The sequence below is a fragment of the Oryx dammah genome, unplaced genomic scaffold, assembly GCF_014754425.2.
Source record: "Oryx dammah isolate SB20612 unplaced genomic scaffold, SCBI_Odam_1.1 HiC_scaffold_9, whole genome shotgun sequence".
Lineage (NCBI taxonomy): Eukaryota > Metazoa > Chordata > Mammalia > Artiodactyla > Bovidae > Oryx > Oryx dammah.
In genome coordinates, this window is record NW_024070193.1 from 43,461,811 (window position 1) to 43,486,224 (window position 24,414).

The window sequence follows — 24,414 nt, forward strand, 5'->3', positions numbered from 1 at the left end:
CTGAATGAGAAAACGCAGACAGGCAGACCCACAGCAGCACTGTGGTCACAGCCGATGACCTAAGTGTCCATTAACGTTGGGTGGATAGACTGCAAGCCCCAGCATTCCAACTCCATGCCATACAACAGATGCATTTCCCAGGGTGGAGGAGAACAAGTCACAAAAGGGTATATATAGCACAGTTCCATTCCACAGGAGTTTGAGAAGCAAGCACAACAAAACACATTGTTTAGGGATGCATGTATATGTGGTAACACTTTAAAAAACAGACAAGGAAAGAATTCTCGCAAGTCAGGGGAGTGGTTTCCAATTGTGACTCTACACTAGTGCCCATTCTGGAGCTTTTTAAAAAGATGTCTCTGTCCCAGACTGGTAAAAAGTGTCTTAGGGGTGTAGTCAGGGGAGGCATGGGGATCTTTTTTTAAACTTTCTGAGGGGGCAAGGTAGGGGGTTCTAGTATGGGGCCAGGGTTGAGAATGGCTTTGTTCTAAGATAGGAGAAGGATGCTTCTGTTTTGTGCCAAGTGGTGGTCATGTGAGTGTTACCTTACAGTTATTCTTTAAATCACACAGATGTTTTATGCACTCTGATATGTTACATGGTTTTTTAAAGTAAAAGATCTAACATTTAAATGAGTAGTCAAATTCTTGGAGACAGAGAACAGTGGCTCCTGGGGCTGAGATGGGTAGGGGATGGGCAGTTAGTGTTTAATGAGAACAGAGTTTCAGTTTGGGTGGATGAGAAAGTTCTGGAGTTAGATGCAGAAGATGGTTGCACCACCGTGTGAATGTACTTAATGCCACTGAACTATACACTTAAAAATAATGAAGATGGTAAAGTCTATGAAGTGTATTTTAGCACAAATTAAAGAAAAAAAAAACTCTTAACATTTTCCCTCAGCTAGAATTGGGCCAGAAACAGCCAAACATAAAGACCACATATTGAACTCGGCAGAAAGCACAGTCCATGATAAACATTTTCTTTCTCAGCAAATCCTGAAAACGATCCTGTGAGGTAGGTACTTTTATTATTTCAAGCCCAGAGAGGTGAGGTCATTTGCCCAACACCACACAGCAAATGGCCTTAGGATGCGATCTCAGGTCTATCCCACTAGAGCGCCCAGCATCTTACACAGTGGCCTGACTGCATGCTGAGCACTGACCACACTCTTCTTGGGCCTGACCGCAGCTCATTCGCCTCCCACCCCAACTGCTTTCCAGTAGGACTATTGGTAGTGGAGCCCCAGGCACTGCAGGGTCCTGGAGAAGTAAGAGGGCAGAGGAGCCAGAAGCTCAATGGGTGGGTCCCTGGGCCTGGCGCCTGGGAGGTGAAGACAGTGCAAATGGAGGTGCAGGGGCAACCGGGCAGCCTGGGAGGTGGTCAGGCAGAGGCGGCCGAGGAGGGCTTCATCCAGGACCTGGGGCAGAGAGACATGTCAACATTCAGCCGGGGGAGTTCCCAGCAGCGCTCAGCAAAACAGGAGCAAGGCAAATACTTTGTCCTCCCTCTGCATCTGTGTTCTGCGTGCCTCTGCACACGTAAATACCGTCACACACACTCCCGCATAGACCAGCTGCTGCTGCTGCTTCTGCTAAGTCGCTTCAGTCGTGTCCGACTCTGTTCAGCCCCATAGACTGCAGCCCACCAGGCTCCCCCGTCCCTGGGATCCTCCAGGCAAGAACACTGGAGTGGGTTGCCATTTCCTTCTCCAGTGCATGCAAGTGAAAAGTCAAAGTGAAGTCACTTGGTCGTGTCTGACTCTTAGCGACCCCATGGACTGCAGCCTACCAGGCTCCTCTGCCCATGGGATTTTCCAGGCAAGAGTACTGGAGTGGGGTGCCATTGCCTTCTCCAATAGACCAGCTAGGGTTCACCAAATCAGCTTCCTAGGCATCTCGCTAAACTGCATTCCCCAGCACCTCCTGCAGGTTGGGGAGGCCGTGATTGAGCCCCACTCAGCACAACAGGAGTGTTGAGTGTGTGTCCCGCTTCCTGACCTGGCCCGAGAAACCAACACTCGGCACCCCCGGCCCCATGAACCCACCCTGTCTCCTCTGCTGACCAGATGGCAGCAGCCAGGGGCCCCCTAAGTGACTTGTTTGGAGCAAAGCCTGCCCCTACCCCATCCCATTAACTGGACTTCACACAGAAGGAAATTGTTGTGTTAATACTCTGGTACTTGAGGTTTTTCTGTTAAAGTGTTACCAGAATACACAACCTCTTACACCTGTTATAGAATGGCAGACTTAGAAGGACCTTTAGAAATCGTCTGGTTTGATTTCCTTATTGAACAGAAGAGACCCATAAGAGAGGGTGTCACTTAGGGCTACACAGCAAGACAGGTCTACTGGTAGCTTTGGAAGCCCAAGTTGCGTAGCTGACGTCTGGAGATGCTAGCCATCCCTCCAACCCCACAAGCCCCAGCCCACCCCAGAAGGCCGCAGGCAGGTGGGCTTGGGTACCTGTCTTTGGGGCTTGGTGCTCTCGACTGGCAGAAGAAAGCGCTGGCCAAGGACAGTGCCCACGCGGGCAGAGTATGTGTGATCCCCAAGCACAGGGCAGAGCTGCAGGGCCATGTGTGCCTGTAGCTGGTTGGGAAACACTGGAAGACAGGAGAGATGGGACAGATGGCAGGCAATCAGTTTCATTCTGTCCCACCCAGTACTGCTGCGCCTCCCCACCTCATTCTCAGATGGTGTGGTTTCAGTGAGGTGGACACTACACCCCAGCCTCTAGTGTAGGGTTGGGGCAGGCAGAGCTGTCAAGCCATCAGCCTTGAGGGACTGATGCATGAAGAGACACAACCCTGAGTTTTCTGTGATGCTTCTGGGAATGAAGAGCACTCTTTCCTGCTGTGGAGAGAGCCTGGAGCTGCTAGAGCACCTGCATCTCTGCCTCCATGGGGGATAGCTGCTGTTCCTATGGGAGGAAGAGGCCAGCACGCAGGAGGCGGAAAGAGAGGGAGAAATTGCTTTCTGATGACATCCTCCAAGCCCGAATTATGATTTTTTTGGCTGCACTGGGTCTTCATTGCTGCATGCGGCCGTTCTCTAGTTGTGGAGAGTGGGGGCTACTCTCTGGTTGCGGCGTATGGCTTCTCATTGCAGTGGCTTCTGTTGTGGAGCATGGGCTCTAGGGTGTGCAGGCTTTCAGGAGCTGCGGCATGCAGGCTCGGTAGTTGCGACTTGCTGGCTCAAAGGGGTGAGGGCTTCAAGAGTTGCAGCACAGGGGCTCCTTAGTTGTGGCTGGTGGGCCCCAGAGCGTGCACAAGCCTGAGCTTCTAAGTTATATGAGTCATTAAATTGCTCTTTTGGGTGACACCAACTTGAACTTGTTTTGGGGAAACGTAATGGGTATGAAATGGTTCACACATGTAAACTTATTAATACTCCTGAAAACCCTATAATGTGAGACCTAGCATCATTCCACCTTATAGACAGGAAAACTACAGCTCAAGAAGTAACTAGCCCACCACAGACTGGGAGTCAAACCCAGGAGCTGTCCCATCTACTTTCATGTCTAGCAATATGGTGGACTGGGTAATCTAAAAACCCATCTTTTATTAACCACCTAGAAACATTGGAAAACAACCTTCCTTTGAAATACACAGCTGGACACAGGGGAAAGTAAAGTCCCCTGGATGAAAATACATAAAGAAAACAAATCCAGAGCACAAGAGAATCAACATTTCACCTCTGCTAGGGGTATTTCCAATCTTGGGGCCAAGGGGGCTTGGGTTTAAGTAGTGACAAGGGGCCAGGGATGAGGCTGTGGTGCCCAAATGAAATCTTAGAGGCTACATCTTCCATGCAAGGGTGAAATAGGAGAAAAAGCCAGCCACCAAGGAAGGCAGATGAGCTCTGTAGGTATGGATGAGGGGAATATAAAGATGAATTCCCAACTGTGAGCTGCTCTCACACAGGCTTGGGGTTCTAATACCACTTGAGTGATCTGTGAACTTCCAACTGAGGTGTTAATCTCTAGGTCCTGAAGCAGTGATGTGAGCCCACTCAGCAGAAGCAAGGCAGAACCTCTCAAGTCCCCACAGCCAATGAGGCAGTAAAGGATTTCCACAGATGAAGACACAGCACAACCTGAACCACAGAGCAATAAGGAGACATTCCACCAAGGGGAGCAAATCTGCAGAAATCACAACAGAATTAGACCCTTAGAATCTCAAAAGAATTATAGAAACACCATGTAGGTGTGCTTTGAATGAGTAAAGACAAACAAGAACAAGTAATGAGAGAAAAAAACGGATGCCATCGCTAATTGGGTTCAAGGCTAGGAGAATGGATGGACAACAAGCACAGGGAAGGTGATCGATCGATAGAGAGGCTTGCCCAGAGCATGGACCGTCAGTTGATGTGTGTTCTTGGCCATTTGGGATTTATAGGTAAAGAAAAAGCTGACAGATCAGCAAGAGAAGGTGCAAAGCAATCTGAAGACTGACCAGCTCATTTAATTCCTGGAAAAACTTGAATCAGTGGCTGTTGGTCACCTTTACTTACTGGTGTGAAAAATAAAACCACAGGATGGACCACAGCAATCGGTGAGCAGACAAAACTTTAAATCAGAAAGGCAGGGTGGTGGTCCACGGTATGTGCAGTAAAGGTGGTTAGATGTGTAATGACTTGAATATTCTTTGAGATCTGAGATTTTAGCATCATGCTTTATTGGGTTTGAATACTGTTCTCATTTGTTTTATTGCAGTCTAGACAAAAATGTTAGGACTTTGGGAGTTCCCTGGCAGTCCAGTGGTTAGGACTCTGCTCTTCCATTTCTGTGGGCCCAGCTTTAATCCCTGGTCAGGGAACGATCCCTCAAGCCATGCCATGCAGCCAGAAAAAAAAAAAAAAAAAGAGGCTGATTTAATAAGAATGAGCAAAACATTGGTTAAAAAATGCAGGCAAGGGCTTCCCTGGTGGTCCAGAGGTTAAGAATCTGCCTTGCAATGCAATGGACACAGGTTCCTGGTCGGGGAAGAGCCCACACGCAGCAGAGCAACTAAGCCTGTGTGCCACAACTACTGAGCTGCAACTAGAGCCCATGCTTCGCAACGAGAAGCCACCGTGATGGGAAACTCACCACCACAACAAAGAGAAGCCCTCACTCTGTGCAGCAGAAGCCCAAGTGCAGCAACAAAGACCCACCACAGCCAAAAACTAAAAGTAAATAAACAAATCTTAAAAAAAAATGCAGGCAATAAGTCTAGAAGTATTCTAAAAGTTCATTTACTTTGCAGTTGGCAGGATTGAGTCACGATTTTCAGGCTGACTTGTGCTTTTGTGTGGACTGGAGGAAAGCACCGCTCCCTTGCTGGGTGCAGTCCTGCCAGGGCCCACACCTCAGCAGAGAGAATATGGGCTGCTCTGTAACAGAGCTACCTGCACATGGGCAGCCCTGGCTGCTTGACTGTTAGACAGGAACACTCACAACTTTTAAAGACCAAAGATTGTAAATAAATGTTTTAAAATTTTTGGGGTGAGGCTATTTTTGTTAAAAGCATTATGCAAATTAAAAACAGTTTGACATGAAAGAAAAAACAGATGCCTTATTTTTTTTTTAAAGGCCATCTGTATTTGTAAAACAGTCAACTTGAATTTGTAGACGTAAACAATACAATCATTGGGTAGGTTAAACTAGCAGGTTAGATCCAACGGAAGAGAAAATTACTCAGCTGGAAGGTATGTCTGAAGATTACCCAGATATGCAGCAAAGATAAAGACGTGAAAATGTGGAAGAAAAGGTGAGACACAGCAGGTGAATGAGAAACTCAGACGCTATCCGGCATTCAAAAGGGAGGATGCAAGAGGCACAGCATTTCAAGAACTTTTCAGAATGGATTAAACAGGTTAATCTTCAGATTCAGCAAACACACTGAATCCCGAGAAATGAATCTAAACCGACACACCTCGATTCATCACAGTGAAACTAGAGAACATTGAAGGTAAAGAGAAGATGCTGAGAACAGTAAGAAAAAAAATAGGTGAGCTGCCAAGGGGTGACCCTCAGACTGAGAAGCACTGCCCACTCCAGGTGGAGCTGGTCACATACACCCTTACAGTCCATCAAAGACTCCCCAGGCCGCCACTGAAACTGCCACCTTCCTCCCATTCCCTGCCTCCCCAACCAAATACAATTTGTCAAGTCTGGCTGCGGCTCCAGACCCACCTGTCAGTGGCTGCAGCTGGACCAGGGCACAGCCAGAGCCCGTGGCAACCACACGGAAGAGGCTAAGGGTCCTCTTGACACCTTCCATGATGTCCTTTCGGGATGGGGACTGCACTGGAACAACCTATGGTGTCAGCCGCCAAGGGTGAACAAGCTTCACACATACCTGGGAGCTGCCCCCAAACCCTACCTGTTCCCACCAGACCCAGGACAAGGGCCACAGTATAGGCAGTGGTCACTCACCTGTTTTAGGGGAATGAAGGGCCAGCCACCCCATATCTATACCCTTCACTCTTCTTGAGGGGTATGTCTGAGGGTCCCCCCTTCCCCACCCAGGCCGTGACTCACGAGATTGACCCCATCAATGTGTTCCAGTTTCAGAGCTGCTTGGATCTTCCCTTCAGAAGTAACTGGGATCCCATCAGTGATAGCACTGAGAAAGAGGCAGGAGGAGGTCACAGAGTTGTTTGCTGGGACCTCCCCACTGCCCTGGAGCCTCCCAGCCCTTCTCACCAGTACGTGGCTGTGGGTCTCCTGGCTCTCTGTGAGTGAGTGAAGAACTTCTGGAGGCGGCTTGCGGTCTGGGGACAACTGGAGAGGAGCGCAAGCCCCGAGGCCTCCCTGGAGAAAGACAAATCACAGAAGTTAAAATCCCCTGGGACCACCCACAAAAAAAGGAGACCCTGAGGAAGAAACACAGACCCACTGAAGGCCGAGGAGTAACATCTGAACTACAGCGCAGACCTCCTCCTGAGAAACAAGTAAGTCTTCCCCGTGTTTGATAATAAGAGTACATAGCTTAAACATGTTTCTCATTTTGCTCTGGCTCCCAGGGAGCTCAGAGCCAAACATCATAACAATTACCACGAACTGCTGACTGTCTACCAGTAGGCACTCTACTAGGAATTTCATATATATTAGCTATTAAATGGGCTTCCCTGGTGGCTCAGATGGTAAAGAATCTGCCTGTAATATCAGAGATCTGGGTTTGATTCCTGGGTTGGGAAGATCCCTTGGAGAAGGGAATGGCTCAATTCCCCACAAACAAGCTTATGAGTTTGTGGAATTGCAGAAACATCTCATCTCAAGCACCATCTCTAACGATGGCTATTAGAGGAAAAGAGTATCACAGATCAGTTAACTGCCAGCTATGAATACTGGACTGGAGAAGTGACTATACACTGAGCACAGATGTTATGAGTTCTGTTTTATGATTAAAGAAACTAAGGCTCAGTGACACCTAAGATCAGTTTGTGCATAAGGATTTGAACCCAGATCTGTCCACTTCCTCCTCTTTTTCTTTGTTTCCTACCTCTGTGATCCCAAAGCAGCCAGTGGAAAATGTCTGTTTATGCCTAAGTGGCTCTGCCCCCATCCCAAATAGATGCTTATCTTTTTACCTTTCTATCACCTCCACCACTTACTTCCCAGATGCTCGGACAACCTGGAGCTCCTGCTCCCCAAGCCCCAGGGACCAGCTCAGTTCTGGCAGCACTGACAACAACGTCAGCTCTCCTGGTTTTCCTAGGTGAAAAAAAAGGAAGAGTACAAGTTGCTCTCAGAGGCAACATCCCTTCTCTTTGATACTGTCTGCTCTCAGACACATCAAAACCCCTTTCACTGCATCTCTTTTCCCTGCCCATACCTGTCACTGGCAGACCCTGTGGCTTGTTCAGTGTCACCAAAGGTCCTGAAACATGTAATACATAAGCGTCAGCAAAAGCAATTTACAAAGACTTTCTCAATTCATATTATCATGTGGTCCCAGTACAACTCTCATACAGGAATTATCAACCACACCCTGAAATGAACTTCTTTCTGAACCTTGCATATGCTCAGCTTGCTGCCTCAAGCTCAGGACCTTTGCACTTGTTGCTTTCCATGTCTCAGATTTTCACGTGGCTTGCTCCTTATATCATCATGCCTCAAATGTGATCATCACAAAGAGGCCTGAGTCTCCAGTCTGATGTCTGCTCCTTTCTTGCAGATCCTTACCACCGCTGTTTTATTAACAGAACTGATCACTGCTGCTGCTGCTAAGTCGCTTCAGTCGTGTCCAACTCTGTGCGACCCCATAGACGGCAGCCCACCAGGCTCCCCCGTCCCTGGGGTTCTCCAGGCAAGAACACTGGAGTGGGTTGCCATTTCCTTCTCCAATGCATGAAAGTGAAAAGTGAAAGTGAAGTCGCTCAGTCATGTCCGACTCTTTGCAACCCCATGGACTGTAGCCCACCAGGCTCCTCCGTCCATGGGATTTTCCAGGCAAGAGTACTGGAGTGGGGTGCCATTGCCCTCTCCGTACTGATCACTAGTAAGTACTTTTTTCATTTATATTCTGGTTAATCATTTTCTCCCACTGGAATGTTGGCTCGCTGAAGGCAGGAACCATATTTAGTTTGTTCAGCGCCGGACAGCCATGTTCTAGAGCAGTGCCTGGAACACAGCCTGTGCTCACTAAATAGCTGAGAAAATTCATAAGTCACTTGAGACTGAGGCACAGAGACATTGTTATTTTCCTAAAGCCACACAGCAAGCTGATTACAGAGCCAGATATGACTCCAAAGCCCGTTTTGTCCCGCAGTATATTAACACTTTACTGAGAGCCTACTAGTGCAAAGCTCTCTGGTTATTTACACTCTCCCTCCCCACAGCTGCATCCCATGATGCTGAGGCAGAGAGAGTACGTGGCTGGTCCCACGTGGTACGTGGTTGGTACGTGGCTAGCTGGTCCCACGTAGCCGTGGTACGTGGCTAGTGAGGTTCGTGAGTGGGAGAACCAGGATTTGACCCCACAGGTTTTAGTGCTGTACCGAACCAGATCCTCAGAAGGCTCAGTTTAAGGCTCCGCCCCTTCCAGGTCTCTCGGCACCTGTCCCTCCCACCCCTCACCTTTACGGTCCACCACAGCCGCCCTTAATACATCCACCAGTTCTTCCCGACTGAAGGTCCCCGGTCTCAGCAGTCCTGGGAAAGACTGGTCACCCGGGGGATCCGACGGTTTGCTGGCGCCTCGACGTTGCAGCTGATGCCTGGGAAAGGTTAGGTAAACAGGGGAATCACTGCTTCCGGAGGTGCCGCCCATTCTTATCTCCACGCACATCTTCCCAAACCCTGCGGCTTCTTATGAATGCTTCAGGAAGCCTGGATTGAGCTTCCTGAAATCTCAGGTTCTATTGGCCCCAGTGTACAGAAGAGAGAACTGAGGCTCAGAGAGGTCTACGACTAGTTTAGGGTCACACAGCAGAGATGGATTAGAACCCATATCTAGATGTCTACCCTCCCCCGGCCCCAGTCTCCTCCCTTCTACAGTAAGCGGGGCGGGGGTTGTGTAATCACCGGGCCTTGGTGCCAAAGCCTGCGGCTGTGGGCGTTGCACGGATCTCCAGACCCCGCCGCCAGCCACCCCAGGCCTGACCCCAAACCCGACAGCCACCCATCTGCGGAGCGAAGACAGTGCGCTTGTGTCCGGAAGGACTGCCCCGGGATCTCCCACAGCACGCTGATTGGTCAGATTGACTGTCAATCGGAATAGCGAGGCTCCGAGTAGTGAGAAAGCGGAACTTTGCTTTTACCCGGGAAGGAAATGCAGAAGTTCACGATCTGCGATTTTGAGGAAACCGAAGCATAGAGCCGAGAAGGTATTTACTGCAGGTCAGAGGACCGGTCTTAGGACAAGGCCAGGTTTTCTGCTCCTCATTGCAATTCTTTGGAGTCTTTTGACTTAAAAAACAAAACAAACAAAAAAACCCGCCACTGTGCACAATTTTGTAAGGCAAATTGGAAAAAACAAAATCCGCACTCGTTTGTCCAGTGACTTGTCCAGTGAACCTGCTTCAAAGAATACAGCCTAGTGCATAATCCAAAAGGGGGAAAAAAAAGGCCAAAGGCAGAAATAGGTTCACTACAGCATTATTTATAAAGGTAAAAATAAATCTCAAAACTGTAAACAAATTGTCCTGTGATGAGATGCATAAGGACATAAATTCACCCATTCAACATTTTTTGAATGCTGACTCTATGCTATGCCTTGGCATCTGTGAAGTGGAAACAGATTAACAAAGAGGCAACTAAGATCCCTCATGCCAGGGTATGCAGCCAAAACAACAACAACAAAAAATTAAGCCAAAATATAAAAGACTATGATTCATTTAAAAAAAATTAAATAATAAAAATAAGTAGAAGTAAAAGATTTTAAAAGACTGATTTCTGATTTTAGTTACATGACCTTTTGGGAAAGTCAGTGGTTGACTGACAAGGGCTGGAGTGGGTGAGGGAATGAGAATCTACTAAAAATGGGCATAAGGGAACTTTTTGGTATACAGTGATTACATATCTGTATGAATCTGCCAAAAACTTACTGAACTAAATACCTTAAAAGGGTAGATTTTATTGTATGTAAATTATACCTCAAGAAACTTAATTTTTTTAATCCAAAGATTTAAGTAGTCAATTTTAAAAAATAATTTTTAAGTTAATGTGTTGTATTTTCATTTTTATTCAGTTCAAGAGGTTTTCTTTTTTTTTTTTCCTTTGGCACTACCGCATGAAGGATCTTAGTTCCCTGAGCGGGGATCAAACACACCCCACTGCAGTGGAAGTGTGGACTCTTTTAACCACTGGACTGCTGGGGAAGTTCCTAAACAGTCAATTTTTTAAATAAATCTGCACAAATTTAGACAGGACTGGCAAGAAATTTGGCAAGGATGCAAGTGATTTTATCTTGTTTGGGGCTCAGACATGAGTGTGCTGTGTCAAAAGGCCCCACGGTATTTTAGAACCTCTCTTCTGAAAGATCTCCTGTGCATTCATAATTTGCAGCCTGAATAAAGACGGAGGGACAGGACACAACCTACTTTGCCGACAGCAGTCCTCTCCTCCACTGGCCCCGCTTGGCCCCAGGAAGGGCCGTTCCCCGACTTGGACTGGCCCCTGGCCTGCTTGAGGCTTGAGCTCCCTCCACACGCCGCAGCCTCATCAAAGTCTGCCCTCTACTGTTCACTGCCTAAAACTGATGTGACTGTTAAATCTCCAAGCTTCCAGAAGGAAAGAAAGAAACCTAATTTTCTCTAGGCTGAGAGGGCTCAGTGCAAAGAAACAGTGATCAGCCATTTAAGACTCACATGTGAAACTCAGATTGTCAGGAGGAAGGTAAGCTGGGACAAATTCCAAACTTTAGCCGCCCCCAGCCCAACTCAGTTTATGACTAACTGCACAAGAAGAGCAGGGAGGCCACAGCCTCAGCAACAGTCGAAAGGGAATAGTTTCTGTGCTGATGTAAACATCATGCCTCATGCCAAAGGCCCACCCCATGGACCCAGGACAGCACTGAGCCAGCCCTCCTACCATAAATGCAAGAGTGGGAAAGCCCAGAATAGAAATGTTCTTTGCTAGCTCTGGCAGCTTCTCCTACACATGGCTGCAAGGTGTGGGTCGGCTGCAGGGAATGGGTCAGCTGCCAGAAATAACCCTTTACACTTTAACTTTGGTAACATAGGCCTTTGCCTTAGTATTTAATAAACCCAGGTAGGCCTTATAGTTAGAAATGACATGTATTTGAATCTGAGAGACACAGACTAAAGCACGTTCACCTACAAACCTAGTCTTTCATGCTTGTCTTGTTTGAGTTACCCAATACTGAAAAATGCCAGCTTACACTGAGAAACTAATACTATGTGTCTACCCAAGAGTGCATTTTGAAATCCTAAGATTGAGCGTTCTGAACACGAAAGAAAAACTGTCTAGCAAGGTAGGGAAGGCTTCGATGGAGAGTTGCATTGCAGCTTGACTAGTCCTGTCTCACTTACACACTTAAAAGATTGTAATAAAATGTAACATTGAGAAATTATAAGAGTGCCTTCATCCCACCCTCCAATCAAAGCCCTTCTTTTTATAAATTTTTTTTAAAACTTGAAGTATAGTTGATTTCCAGGTGGCTCAGTGGTAAAGAATCTGGTTGCCAATGCAGGAGACATGGGTTCTATCCCTGAGTGGGAAAGATCTCCTGGAGCAGGAAATGGCCACCCACTCCCATATTCATACCTGGAAAATTCCATGGACAGAGGAGCCTGTGGAATCTTCCTGAACCAGATTCCAACCCATGTCTCCTGCATTGGCAGGCGGATTCTTAACCACTGGATCACCAGGAAGGTCCATAAGTGTGTTTTCCATGCCTGTAGATCTGTTTCTGTTTTGTAAATAAGTTCATTTATATTATGTTTTTAGCTTTCACATACAAGTGGTATCGTAATATTTGTTTTTCTCTGCCTGACATACTTCACTTAGTATGGTAATCTCTAGATCCATCCATGTGGCTACAAAGGGCATTATTTCATTCTTTTTTATGGCCAAGTAGTATTCCATTTTATGTATATAATACATCTTTATCCATTCATCTACTGATGGTTACTTAGGTTGCTTCCATCCCTTGGCTATTGTAAATAGTGCTGTTATGAGCATAGGGGTACATGTATCTTTTCAAATTTTCTATCTTTTCCAGATGTATGCCCAAGTGGGATTGCTGGATGATATGGTAACTTTATTTTTAGTTTTTTAAAGTGAAGTGAAGTGAAAGTTACTCAGTCGTGTCCAACTTTTTGCCATCCCATGAACTATACAGTCTATGGAATTCTCCAAGCCAGAATACTGGAGTGGGTAGCCTTTGCCTTCTCCAGGGGATCTTCCCAATCCAGAGATCGAACCCAGGCTGAGCCACAAGGGAAGCCCAAGAATACTGGAGTGGGGAGCCTATCCCTTCTCCAGCAGATCTTCCTAACCCAGGAATCGAACCCTGGGAATCCCTTAGTAAGGAAACCTCCATGCTGTTCTCCATAATGGATGCACAATTTACATTCCCACCAACAGTGTAGGAGGGTTCCCTTTTCTCCATACTCTCTCCAGCATTTATATTTGTAAACTGATGATGGCTATTCTGACTGGTGTGAGGTGATACCTCATTGTAGTTTTGATTTGCGTTTCTCTGATAGTTAGCGATGTTGAGGATCTTTTCCTGTGCCTATTTGCCATATGTATGTCTTCTTTGGAGAAATGTTTGTTTAGATCTTCCCAGTTTTTGATTTTTTTTTTATGTTGAACTGTATAAACTGTTTGTATATTTTGGAGATTAAGCCTTTGTTGGCCTCATTGTTTGCAAATATTTTCTCCCATTCCAGAGGTTGTCTTTTCATTTTGTTTATTGTTTCCTTTGCTGTGCAAAAGCTTTTGAGTTTAATTAGGTCCCATTTGTTTATTTTTGCTTTTATTTTCATTACTCTAGGAGATGGATCCAAAGAAAATATTGCTGTGTTTTATGTCAAGGAGTGTTCTGTGTATGTTCTCCTCTAGAAGTTTTATAATGTCCAGTCTTATATTTAGGTCTTTAATCCATTTTGAGTTGACTTTTGGGTATAGTATTAGAGCATGCTAGAATTTTGTTCTTTTACATGGAGCTGTCTCACCACTTAATGAAGACACTGTCTTTTCTCCATTTATATTCTTACTTCCTTTGTTAAAGATTAATTGACTGTAGGTGTGCAGGTTTATTTCTGGGCGTTTTATTCTGTTCCGTTGATCCCTATGTCTGTTTGTGTGCCAGTGCTGTGCTGTTTTGATTACTGTAGCTTTGTAGCATTGTCTGAAGTCTGGGAGGGTTATGCCTCCAGCTTTATTCTTTTATTGCTTTGGCAATTCTAGGTCTTTTGTTGTTCCCAATCAAAGCCCTTCTGGTAGGCAAATTTGTTTGGAAACTGTCACTTACCATCTTGGTTAGACAGTCTACTTAAGTTTAGTACTAGTTTCAGAATTAACTGCAGTTTTTTTTTTTTTTTTTTGTGGGAAAAGTGCTGTTTCCTAATCCACATTATGGAGAATGGTTTGACAATAGAGTTCTCTCTTCCCTTAGACCTTTCCAGATAGAACCCTACTCTCACCTTGCAAAGAACAGAAGCACAGAAAATGTATCAGCATATATAGTTTATTGTGACCTCTCTAATATCTTACACAAGTGGGTTGACTGTTCATTTGGGATGGGAGGCCGGGAGGCAGGCAGTGTAATGAAAGTGTAGCATGTGAAGATACCTTGCTGAGCGGCAGCCTTCCTGCCATTGCCTGCTGGTGACTAGTCTTAGTCTGCTAAGATACCTGGGGCAGGAAGGAGCCAGGCCAGGCCAAGAGCCCTCCGTTCTCTTTTGGCTGGCCCAGCCCAGGTTTCAGGCCCTCCCCCCAACTTCCTCATTCATGGTCCCATAGAGCTGAGGGAGATGTGGGAAAGTAAGAAGCTCACTAGCTGCCAGGCTTGTGGGTGCTACCGGCTGAGCATGGGGTCCCCAGTCTGGTCCTTGGCTGGGCTTTCATTGCAGCACCTTCAGACTGGTTGGGATGAGGGATGCGGCTTTGCTCTTGGGGGGCTGTCCCCGCTCTGTGGCATCCAGGAGCTGCTGCAGGTAACAGGAGGTGCCGAGCAGCAGATGGCCGGTGGCCCGCATGCTGAAGAGGGCCCAGCGGAGAGCTTCCCTGGGTGGAATGCAAAGGCATTAGGGTCAAGACACCAAGAAAACCCCTTCCTGCCTCTTCTAAATGCCTGCTCCCCCAGGCTCCGTTTCATAAACTGTAGAGTGATGTGCAACTAGAACAGATGTTGCCTTCCCTCAGCAGATGGGACAGGGTCTGCCTTAACTGAGATGGCTGCGTATTCTCCTGCAAAATTCAAGCTCCTTTAGTCTTTCTAATACTGTTGATAACTTTGGATCGGCCAGATGGATCTGCGTCACGTGACTCTGCCCATTCACCACCTCTGTTCTAGACAGAAGTGTTACCAAGACATTTGCAATCTAGGTAGTTTTCAGAGTGCTGGATGTGAAGATCTCCCTGCCTGGTGCTATAGTGCACTGAGAGCAGGACTCCAGTCAGACAGGCTTGAGTTCTCATCCAGTCTCATTAGCTGTGACAAGCTTGGCAAACTGCTATAGCTCTGAGCTGCAGCGCCCTCATCTGTGTCACACCACTTTGATCCTCCACAGGGTTAAGGAGGCTGAAATAATATAAATCATTTAATACAGGGCCTGATGTTTAGAAGAACGGGGGAGAGATGGGGTCAAGACTAGGTGGTTGAATGCTTGACTAACCAAATTCTTATCCAAATCTGTTTGAAAGAGGGTCATATGGGTGTCTAGTCCTAGCGAGGAGAAGAAAACACAAGGAAAATGAATTCTTCCTGGCTGATATTAAAATCTGTCTTCTGTTAACCTTCATTCCATAAAGGAACTTATGATTGAGGTGGAGGGGGACAGAAAGTTCGAACCATGAACATCTGTACATGAAAATCCTTCAGAAATTTAAAGGCTGTACCTGAGAAGAATACCCATTTCTATAGATTAGAGATCTGAGGCTTCAAACTAGCCATCTGGACGTAGATAGGAATGAAATTCTGACACATGCTACAACATGGACTTTGAAAACATGATGCTAAGTGAAATAAGCCAGACACCAAAGGGCAAGTATTGGATGATGCCACTTACATGAGTTACCTAGAATAAGAAAATTAACAGAGACAGGAGAACAGAGGTAAGTATGGCTGGGCAAGGCGGACATAGAGAGTATTTAATGGGTACAGAGTTATAGTTTGGGATGATGAAAAGTTCTGGAAATGTATGTACAAGTGACCATTGCACAATATTATGAATGTACTTAATGTCACTGAATTTTATACTTAAAAAAAAGTGGTTAAAATGGTAAACTTTATGGTATGTATATTTTACCACCATTAAAGAAAAAACACTTGCTGATACCCCTAAATCATTCCAGGGATTCCAGCTTGCTATCATTCTTGTTTTTCAGTACCAGTACGCCTACTGTGTTTAGGCCAGAGAGTCCCACTTGCCCTCGATGGACCGAGTTTAAAGACAAACTTCTTGCTCTAGATTTTGCAACCTGCAGTCTGTTGGCAGCAAGCCCAGGTCAAGAGGGGACATGACACGGGACAGGAGGAAAATGGAACTTCTTGCCACAGAACCAGGCCTGAGCCCGCCGCTGAGTGTCGTCTGTGGCAGGCGGACCGCAGCCTCAGGTCCCTCCTGTGGGGACTGGAAATGCAGAGAAGAAACGCGGGAAGCCAAGAAGGTCTGGTATGCTCTAGCCTCATACCTTCTGGCAGAACCCTAGAAACCCAGAGTAGGATTTCTCAGAAGCCCACTGTGAATGACAATTCATATGTATCTTCATTGCTTCTCCCATTATTTGAATTATTGCTGTGGTATCAGCTGATACAGCATTCGGCAAGGAACTGGAGGCTACAAAAATTCTTGCCCCTTGGAGTTTGCTCTGACATTTTGTTTATCCCTGCATCTCTAGCTCACAGCATAGGGTCAGGCACATAGAGAGTGCTCAGTAAACATTAAATGAAGCAACTGGGGAGAAGTGGCATCTGTCAGAACTAACTGGCAAGAGGCCAGCTTTGTGGTTTTGAACGAGTTGGCTACATTTGCTTAACGGGGTAAGAGTTCTCTAGAGCACTACTTGTGCAACTGAATTTGGGAACCACCACCATAACTGTACTTTAATAACAGAGGAGCCTGGTAGGCTGCAGTCAATGGGGTCGCAAAGAGTTGGAAACGGCTGAGCGACTTCCCTTTCACTTTTCACTTTCATGCATTGGAGAAGGAAATGGCACCCCACTCCAGTGTTCTTGCCTGGAGAATCCCAGGGACTGGGGAGCCTGGTGGGCTGCCGTCTATGGGGTTGCACAGAGTTGGACACGACTGAAGCGACTTAGCAGCAGCAGCAGACATATAAGTGACTATTACCTATAAACTATAGATTAATTCTGATCTATGGAAGGACCCTTATTTCATCCCTTCCACACCCATGCAAAAATCAAAGTTTGTATTTATAAATTTAGCTCAGCATTCTTGATGAATCTATACATGGGTAGGATTTTGAGCTGATTGTAACTTCTTGCTGGTTCTCTCCTTAATTGGGTTCAGTAAAATTTTTGACACGTTCACTTTTTAAAAGTTGATTAGAAGATTTCTTAGGAAAAGTTACTACTTTAGCTGAAAAATAATTAGTTGTTATAATGGAAGGTGATGAGGAAAGCTAAATGTATCCAGATTCCACCAGCAGGAGTGTACGAATCCCTTTGCTATACACTACTATAAACTAAAACACAAGTGCAGCCATGAAGTCCTAGACAAATGCTAACTGTCATGGTTGGTCAGCATCAAGACCAGTCCCAGGCTCCCAGAAGGCTGAGGGTGCATGGGAGAAGATAGGGCCGCTGTGTACCCACCCCAGCCCCAGCTAATCCCAGTTCACTCACTTCATGATGCGCTTAGCCCCAGAGCAGTGCAGATCATAGGAGAGGGAGTATGTGCCATAGAGAGTTGCCTTCACGTTCAGGCAGCCAATGAAGTCCTGTGGGTTCACCTTGTATAGGTCGAAGGTTACTCGGGCCACATCGATCTTGGCAGGCTTGCGGGAGAGGGCGAGCTGGTACCTAGTGCTCTGCATCAAGACAAGCATGTGGTTGGCATCCCTCCAGGATTTCTCCTAAGCTCCCAATATTCTCCCACACAGGTGGGATATCACCTGTTCTGATGGGGGCTGCCATTTCTGCCCCTTGTGGAGGACCATGAATACGGTGTCATCTGCCAGGGATTGGAAATACCCTTCTGTCTCTACAGTTGTGCCATCTTCCTCCAGCACCAGGAAGAAAGGCTTGTACGCCAGCATCAGGGTATCCCGGACCTGGAGAATAAGGTAAGTGATGCTCTTGCCGTCATATGTAGCCACAGAGCTGGTTTGGGGAAGACCCAAACCAACTGTCAGGGACAGAATGAGTGGGCCGGGATTTATAGGATGGGACTGAAACCCAGGGCTCTTGATGTGGGGTCACCATCCAAAGAACCTATGTCATGGTATTCCTTATCTGACTTCATGGGTAATATTCTAGAATAGTGCTGTCCAATAAAAATATAATGGGAGTCACATATATAATTTTTAATTGAGATAAGTTTTAATTCACATGAAAACTCACTCTTTGAAAAGTACACCATCCAGTGGTTTTTACTATATTCACAAAATTCTGCAGCTATCACCACTATCTAATTTCAAAACATTTTCAACCCCATTTTTATTCAAAGAAAAACCTAGTACCCATTAACTGTTACTCCTCATTTCCTCACCCTTGGCAACCTCTCCTGTTCTTTCTGTCTCTATGGATCTGTCTGTTCTGGACATTTCATATAAATGGCTTCTTTCACTTAGCAAGTTTTCAAAGTTAATCTGTGTTTCAGCATGATTATTTACTTTTTTATGGCTGAATAATATTCCACTAAATAAATATGCTACATTTTTAATCCATTCTTCAATTGATGAACATAGAGGTTGTTTCTACTTTTTGAGTATCATAAATAATGGTGCTTTGCACCTTCATGTACACATTTTTGTGTGACATATCTTCTCAATTTTCCTGGATATATAGTTAGGGTTGGAATTTCTGGGTCATGTAATAACTCTATGTTTACTCTTCTTAGAGAACTGCCTACCTGGTTTTCAAAGCCGTGGCATGATCTAATAGTCCCACTAGCAACTTCTCCACATCCCTATCAACACTTGTTATTGTCTGTCTTCATTTTAGCCATTCTAATGTTATGAAGTGTTTTTTATTTGCATTTTCCTAATGAGTAAGGATGTTGAGCATCTTTTCATGTGTTAGCCATTTGTACATCTTTGGAAAAACATCTATTCTGATTTTTTGCCCATTTTCAAGTAGATCCTCTTTTAAGAGTTCTTTATATATTCTTGATACTAGACCCTTATCAGATACGTGTTTTACAAATATTTTCACCCATTCTGTGGATTATCTTCTCATTTTTTTTGTTAGTGTCCTTTGATGCACAGAAGTTCCTAATATTGATAAGTCCAACTTTTTCCCTTTGGTTGCTTCGAGGTTTGGTGCCATATCTAAGAAACCAAGGTTATGTACTCTTATTCCTATGTTTTCTTCTAAGAATTTTATAGTTTTAGCTCTGCATTTAGGTGTTTGATCCACTTTGAATTAATTTTATACATAATATGAGGGAGGGATCCAAATAGATTCTTTGGCATTTGCATAGCCCATTGACTTGGCAACATTCGTTGAAAAGAATACCCTTTCTCCATTGAATAACCTTGGCATTCTGTCAAAAATTGATTGACCACAGATACATGGATTTATTTCTGGACCTTCAGTTATATTCACTTGATTTGTATGTGTTATGGGCCAAATGGTATCCCTGTGAATTTCATATATTGAAGTCCTAATCCCAGTACCTCAGAATGTGACTATAATTGGAGATAGAGTCTTTACAGATGTAGTTACATTAAAGTGAGGCATTAGAGTGGGCCCTAATCCTAATGTGGCTTTAAGAAGGAAAGGTGTCTTTATAAGAAGGAACTATTAGGGGCTTCCCTGGTGCCTCAGTGGTAAAGAATCCGCCTGCCAGTGCAGGAGGCACAAGTTTGATCCCTGGTCCGGGAAGATCCCACATGCTGTGGAGCAGCTAAGCCCATGCACCACAGCTATCAGCCTCAGCTCTTGAGCCCGGAAGCCGCAGCTACTGAGCCCAAGCACCCTAGAGCCCGTGCTCTGCAACAAGAGAAGCCGTCATAACGAGAAGCCTGCACGTCACAGCTGGTGAGTAACTCCTGCTTGCCTCAGTTAGAGAAACGCCTGTGCAGCAACGAAAACCCAGCACAGCCAAAAGTGAATAAATAAATAATTTTTTTAAAAAAAGAAGGAACGACTAGGACAAGTTACTCCCAACCAAGTGGAGGGGGAGCATGGAAATGGGGAAGGGTGTCATTCTTGCCCACTGTTACTCCCACCCATAAGTATTATGTGTCCTTGGTTTCCTCTCTAGAACCTTACTGATCAATAGTTTTAATTTTTTTTTCAATCTACAGAAGCTTTTTTTCTCCATACCAAGGGGCATGTGGGATCTTCCCCCTCCAGAGATTGAACCCCAGCCCCCTGCATTGGAAGCACAGTCTTAACCACTGGACCACCAGGGAAGTCCAAGATTTCCTTTCTGGTGGCAACTTCAGTAGGCTGGTGGTGCCCGTCTGGAGTCTTGTCTGTCTGGTGACAGGAGGGTGGCAGTACATTACCACCTGATACTAACAATAGGCCAGAGGTATTTTTCAGAGCATATTTTTCTTATGAACTCCATCCCTACTGAAGTCCTACCTCATGACACCAAGGCCAGAGGCAGCTGTCAGGGCCAGCTGTCAACCAAGGTCCCCATGGTGAGCTGTGAGAAGGCAGGCCCGTCCCTACCTTGACATGGAGGTCCTCAAGACTGTGTGCCATGATGCCCTTCCTCACGCTCCGGTCAGCAGTGGTTACTCTGCAGGGCCGGGCCCTGGGGGCCTCTGCACTGGGCTCCGACAGCTGCTGCTGGGTCACCACTGAAGTGCTCACTGCCATGTACCTGGGAGCCATATGGAGCATCAGCATGAGCTGTCCGCTGCCTTCCAGCTCTCACCCGACCACAGGGTAACTCACTCCCCAGTTCTCTAGGCTCAGCTCAGCATGCTCCTCTTCCCCTACTATCCACCTAGTCTGCTCTGGATAGTCTTCCTTAAAAGCCTGCTGGATCAGTGCATCTTAAAATTTAGTGGACATATATGTCCCCTGGGGATCTTGTTAAAATGCAGGCTCTGATTCAGTAGGTCTGGGTGAGGTCTGAGATGTTACATATGTAATGAGTTCCCAAGTGACATTGATGCTGCCGGGTCTCAGACTGTGGCAAGTAGCCAATGACAGAAGATGGCCCAACCTCTGCCCAATCACCACTTTCCTCTCTCTGCCTCCTTATCATCTGTAATGTGAGATGAAATGGCAAAGCTGAGGTCAGTATAAGAGAGTTTTGAACTCAGATACACAATGGAGAACCAAAGGACTGCAGGGAACCTAGGTTTTGGAGTCAGGCAGACCCAAGTTCAAATCTTGGCTTCACTACACATTTGCTCCAAGAGAGTGCCCACCCTGTGCCTCAGTTTCCCTGCCTATTAATCTGGAAAAATAATCCCCGCTTCTCAAAGTTGTGGTGAATTTTAAGTGAGATCAAGAATCAAAATCTCAAGCAGTATCTCCCTGTTTCTACTTAGGGTGTGATATGGGGATTGGGAAGAGGCAGCAGCCTTAATATCTCCTGGGGAATTGTGGAAGGATCCCACTCCAGACCTCCTGAATCAGCATCCACGTTTGAACAAGATGCCGAGGTGATTTACATGGCCATCGAGGTTGCAGAAGGTCTGCCCTACAGAGCACGTTAGGTCCCCTTCCCTTCCCCAGCTGGCTTTCCTTACCTGCAAAGGGACTTAGGATAGAGAAGGCTGAGGGACTTCATGGCGTATTCCATCCTCGTCAGCTGGATAGTATTGGGCCTGGAAAGCAAGCAGAGATAGCCCATTGTGAGGGATGAGCGGCTTCTCTGTCTTGTCTTTTTTTTTTTTTTAATGTTATTTTGGCCACCCCACTGGGCATGTGGGATCTTAGTTTCCTGACTAGGGAGAGTCTTAAACAATGGATGCCAGGAAAGTCCTCTCTTGTTTTTTGAAACCGTGCAACCCCACCTCTATCCGTCAGGCCTCCACTCTGGTTTCCCCTCTCAGCTCATACACACCTCCCCCAGCCCTTCTTCTGTTCAACCCCAGTAGACTGCTGTGACCAAGTTGGAGACCCCCTCAGTGCCCAGGCTCAGCCCCCCTCAGCAGCCACGCCTCCCTCCCCGGCACCACTCATTCCATGTTTCTCTGACCCCTGGTTCCAGTCACACTGATCAGGGATCCCAAGTCGAAGTGAAGAGGCCCTGCTCAGTTAGTTTCCGCCTTTGGGGACAGAGTCCACTTTGCGCTGGGCAGGAGGCTAGTCACACCACCTCACAGTGCTGGGGACCTTCCCTCACCTGTGGTCCAGAGACCTCCCAGGCCAGGTACCCCATAGACTAAGCCTGCTCTTTCCAGTGGGTCCTTGAGCAATCCAAACCCCTCCTGAGGCTTCCCACTGGCCAAAGGGACTTTCTACCATGGTGGGTTCTGTATCCGTTCTAATACTGGAGCTGCTACCCTAACATAGCTATTGAGCACTTGAAGTGTGGCTAATATGACTGAGAAGCTGGATTTTTAATCTTATTGAATGTTAACTGGTTTAGATGTACACAACCACCAGGGCTTCGGGCTGTTGGCAGCCATCCTGGGCAGCACAGCTCTAGCTGACCGCCCTGGGCTGACCTGCCAGCCCTTCTCTCCTGAGCCTGCCCAATCCATGCCTTCCTGAAGCCAGTTCCTCCACCAGCATTGCCTCCCTCCAGCCCAGGGCTAAAGCTTTGCAGCCTTGAAGCCTGAGTTTCACTGCCTTCTGTGATCTCTCACAGAATTTCCCCTCCGTCCTGCTACTTCCTTCTCCCCAGCCAGGTGGGCCTTAGTGTCCGCTTCTGCCACTCCCTCTAACCTCTCCCTGGATGCCTCACCCTAAAATGTTCTCCTGTTCCCACCCCAGCGCAGACCGGGCTTGGTGCAGAGCAAGGGGCTCAAGGAGTATATGGTGCACAGGCCCCTCCCTAGTCTCCTTTTCACAATGTGGGGGTCTCTCCAGGCCAGCCTGACTGTGAAAGCCCTCCGCCCCAACTTAGCACTTTACCCTTCAGCTTGCTCCAGCCTCACTCCTCACCCGCAATCACAAAGCTGCCAAGCCCCACATCACCTGTTCTCTAGGAGCCAAAACCAAACCCAAACAAAAAAAACCCAGAATATAAAACTTCTTACCTCCGGCTCACAGCCTCCTAACCTTCCAATCCTGTCCTGCTCAGCCCAGCCCTCCCTCTACTTTATTTCCAGCTCCCAGGGCAGCCCCTCCTCTGGCCTTCAGCCCTAGCTGGAAGAGAGCATGGGCGCTGAGTGTGCAGCTCTTACCCTTGGGATGGCAGGTCAGCCTCACTTCCAGAAAAAGCCAAAAAGGAAGGGTGTAGGCGTGTTTTGAAAGCTTTGGGGCAGGGTATGGCTCAGAACATGGCATTGGGCACAGAGGGCACAGGAAACAGGCCAATGTGAATTGCGATCCCCGCTCTACTCATGTTAGCTGTTTGAGTGTAAACAAGTTGCCTTAACCTCCCGGAGCCCCAGTCTCTCTCACCCGTTCAACAGGGATGATGATTCCTGTCTTAAAGGGTTAAGGTAAGGATTTGTATTAATACAAGTGAAGGGCTTTGCAACAGAGATACTTAATAGATATAAACAAATATTGGTGTTACTGATAACATAATTATTTAATAATAGCAGAGGATTTAATAATAATAATTAACACCAGCTGAAATGTATAGTGCTTAAGAATAAGATCCGTGACCCAGCAATTCTATGTATACATAATATTTGGAGTTATATTTGAAGTTCCAAGGGAAATGAAAATCTATATCCACACAAAAACTTATACATGAATGTTCATAGTGTTATTCATAACAGGCAAAATGTAGAAACAACCCAAATGTTTGCATTAAAAAGTGTTTATAAAAAATGTGGTGATTCCATAAATGGAATATTATTTGTCAGTCAAAAGGATATATGCTGCTACAGTACATTGATGAACATTGAACATGTGCAAAGTGGAAGAAGCCAATCACAAAAGATCACATATTAATATTTGTATCATCTCATTTGTATGAAATGTCCAGAATAGGCAAAATCATAAGGACAAAAAATTAATCAGTGGTTGTTTAGAGCTGTGGCTGGGGAATGCAAAGGGAATGGGGACTGTTAGTGGGTATGGGGTTTCTCTTAAGGGAGACAAAAAATGTTTTAATTTATTAATCTAATCCCAGTCTATTTTGGTGATTGCACCAAATCTATTTGGAGGTTACACAGCCCTGCATATATAATAAAAACCAATAGATTGTACTTGCCTAAGTGTGTGTGGTATATGAATTCTCTCTCAATAAAGCCATTTTTTAAAAAAGGGGTTCAACTTCATCTTTCTTTTAACGATAGATTTTTCACACTAGTGAGTCAGAATCACGTGGAAGGTTTGTTAAAAATCAGATTGCTGGGCTTCATCGCAGAGTTTCTGACTCGCAGAGTTTCTGACTCAGTATGTCTGGGGTGGGGCCTAAGAACATGTATTTCTGATTACACAGTGATGTTCTAAGGTGATGCTGAAGCTGTGGCTACTTAGGGACCCCATTTTGAAAACCAGCAGCCAGCATTAGCTGT

General features: G+C 46.1%; 2 protein-coding genes across 5 annotated transcripts; both read right to left on the reverse strand.

The window, feature by feature from the left end:
- Window positions 1-993: 993 nt before the first annotated feature.
- RPUSD3 (RNA pseudouridine synthase D3) lies at window positions 994-9,635 on the reverse strand. 3 transcript variants are annotated; one of them, XM_040246147.1, is made up of 9 exons: window positions 9,511-9,635; window positions 9,064-9,203; window positions 7,820-7,864; window positions 7,599-7,698; window positions 6,688-6,795; window positions 6,523-6,607; window positions 6,175-6,298; window positions 2,463-2,602; window positions 994-1,417 (listed from the first exon to the last, which is right to left on the reverse strand). In XM_040246147.1, the coding sequence occupies exons 1-9, from the start codon at window positions 9,609-9,611 to the stop codon at window positions 1,226-1,228; spliced, it is 1,035 nt and encodes a 344-aa protein (XP_040102081.1). In that variant the 5' UTR covers window positions 9,612-9,635; the 3' UTR covers window positions 994-1,225. The 3 variants fall into 3 exon arrangements, 2 of the variants coding, with proteins under 2 accessions (XP_040102081.1, XP_040102082.1); XR_005721985.1 differs by having other exon boundaries at window positions 1,011-1,417; window positions 2,463-2,919; window positions 9,511-9,630; XM_040246148.1 differs by lacking the exon at window positions 2,463-2,602 and having other exon boundaries at window positions 9,511-9,630.
- A 4,490-nt stretch (window positions 9,636-14,125) lies between these two features.
- Window positions 14,126-23,100, reverse strand: CIDEC (cell death inducing DFFA like effector c). 2 transcript variants are annotated; one of them, XM_040246159.1, is made up of 6 exons: window positions 22,978-23,100; window positions 21,520-21,597; window positions 20,486-20,639; window positions 17,755-17,913; window positions 17,486-17,670; window positions 14,126-14,682 (listed from the first exon to the last, which is right to left on the reverse strand). In XM_040246159.1, exons 2-6 carry the CDS (start codon window positions 21,570-21,572, stop codon window positions 14,520-14,522), a joined length of 714 nt encoding a protein of 237 aa, XP_040102093.1. In that variant the 5' UTR covers window positions 21,573-21,597; window positions 22,978-23,100; the 3' UTR covers window positions 14,126-14,519. The 2 variants fall into 2 exon arrangements, with proteins under 2 accessions (XP_040102093.1, XP_040102092.1); XM_040246158.1 differs by lacking the exon at window positions 22,978-23,100 and adding an exon at window positions 22,916-22,936.
- Between the last annotated feature and the right edge of the window lie 1,314 nt (window positions 23,101-24,414).

Coding starts and splice junctions, on each gene's coding strand:
- CIDEC (XM_040246159.1), bottom strand. CDS start 21,572: ATGGAATACGCCATGAAGTCCCTCAGCCTTCTCTATCCTAAGTCCCTT. Junction 17,671..17,754: donor GGCAGCCCCCATCAGAACAG/GTGATATCCCAC, acceptor GTCTTGATGCAG/AGCACTAGGTACCAGCTCGC. Junction 14,683..17,485: donor GGGGCTAAGCGCATCATGAA/GTGAGTGAACTG, acceptor CATTCCACCCAG/GGAAGCTCTCCGCTGGGCCC.
- RPUSD3 (XM_040246147.1), bottom strand. CDS start 9,611: ATGGGTGGCTGTCGGGTTTGGGGTCAGGCCTGGGGTGGCTGGCGGCGG. Junction 6,608..6,687: donor AGACCCACAGCCACGTACTG/GTGAGAAGGGCT, acceptor CCTCTTTCTCAG/TGCTATCACTGATGGGATCC. Junction 2,603..6,174: donor CCAGCTGCAGCCACTGACAG/GTGGGTCTGGAG, acceptor CCTGTCTTCCAG/TGTTTCCCAACCAGCTACAG.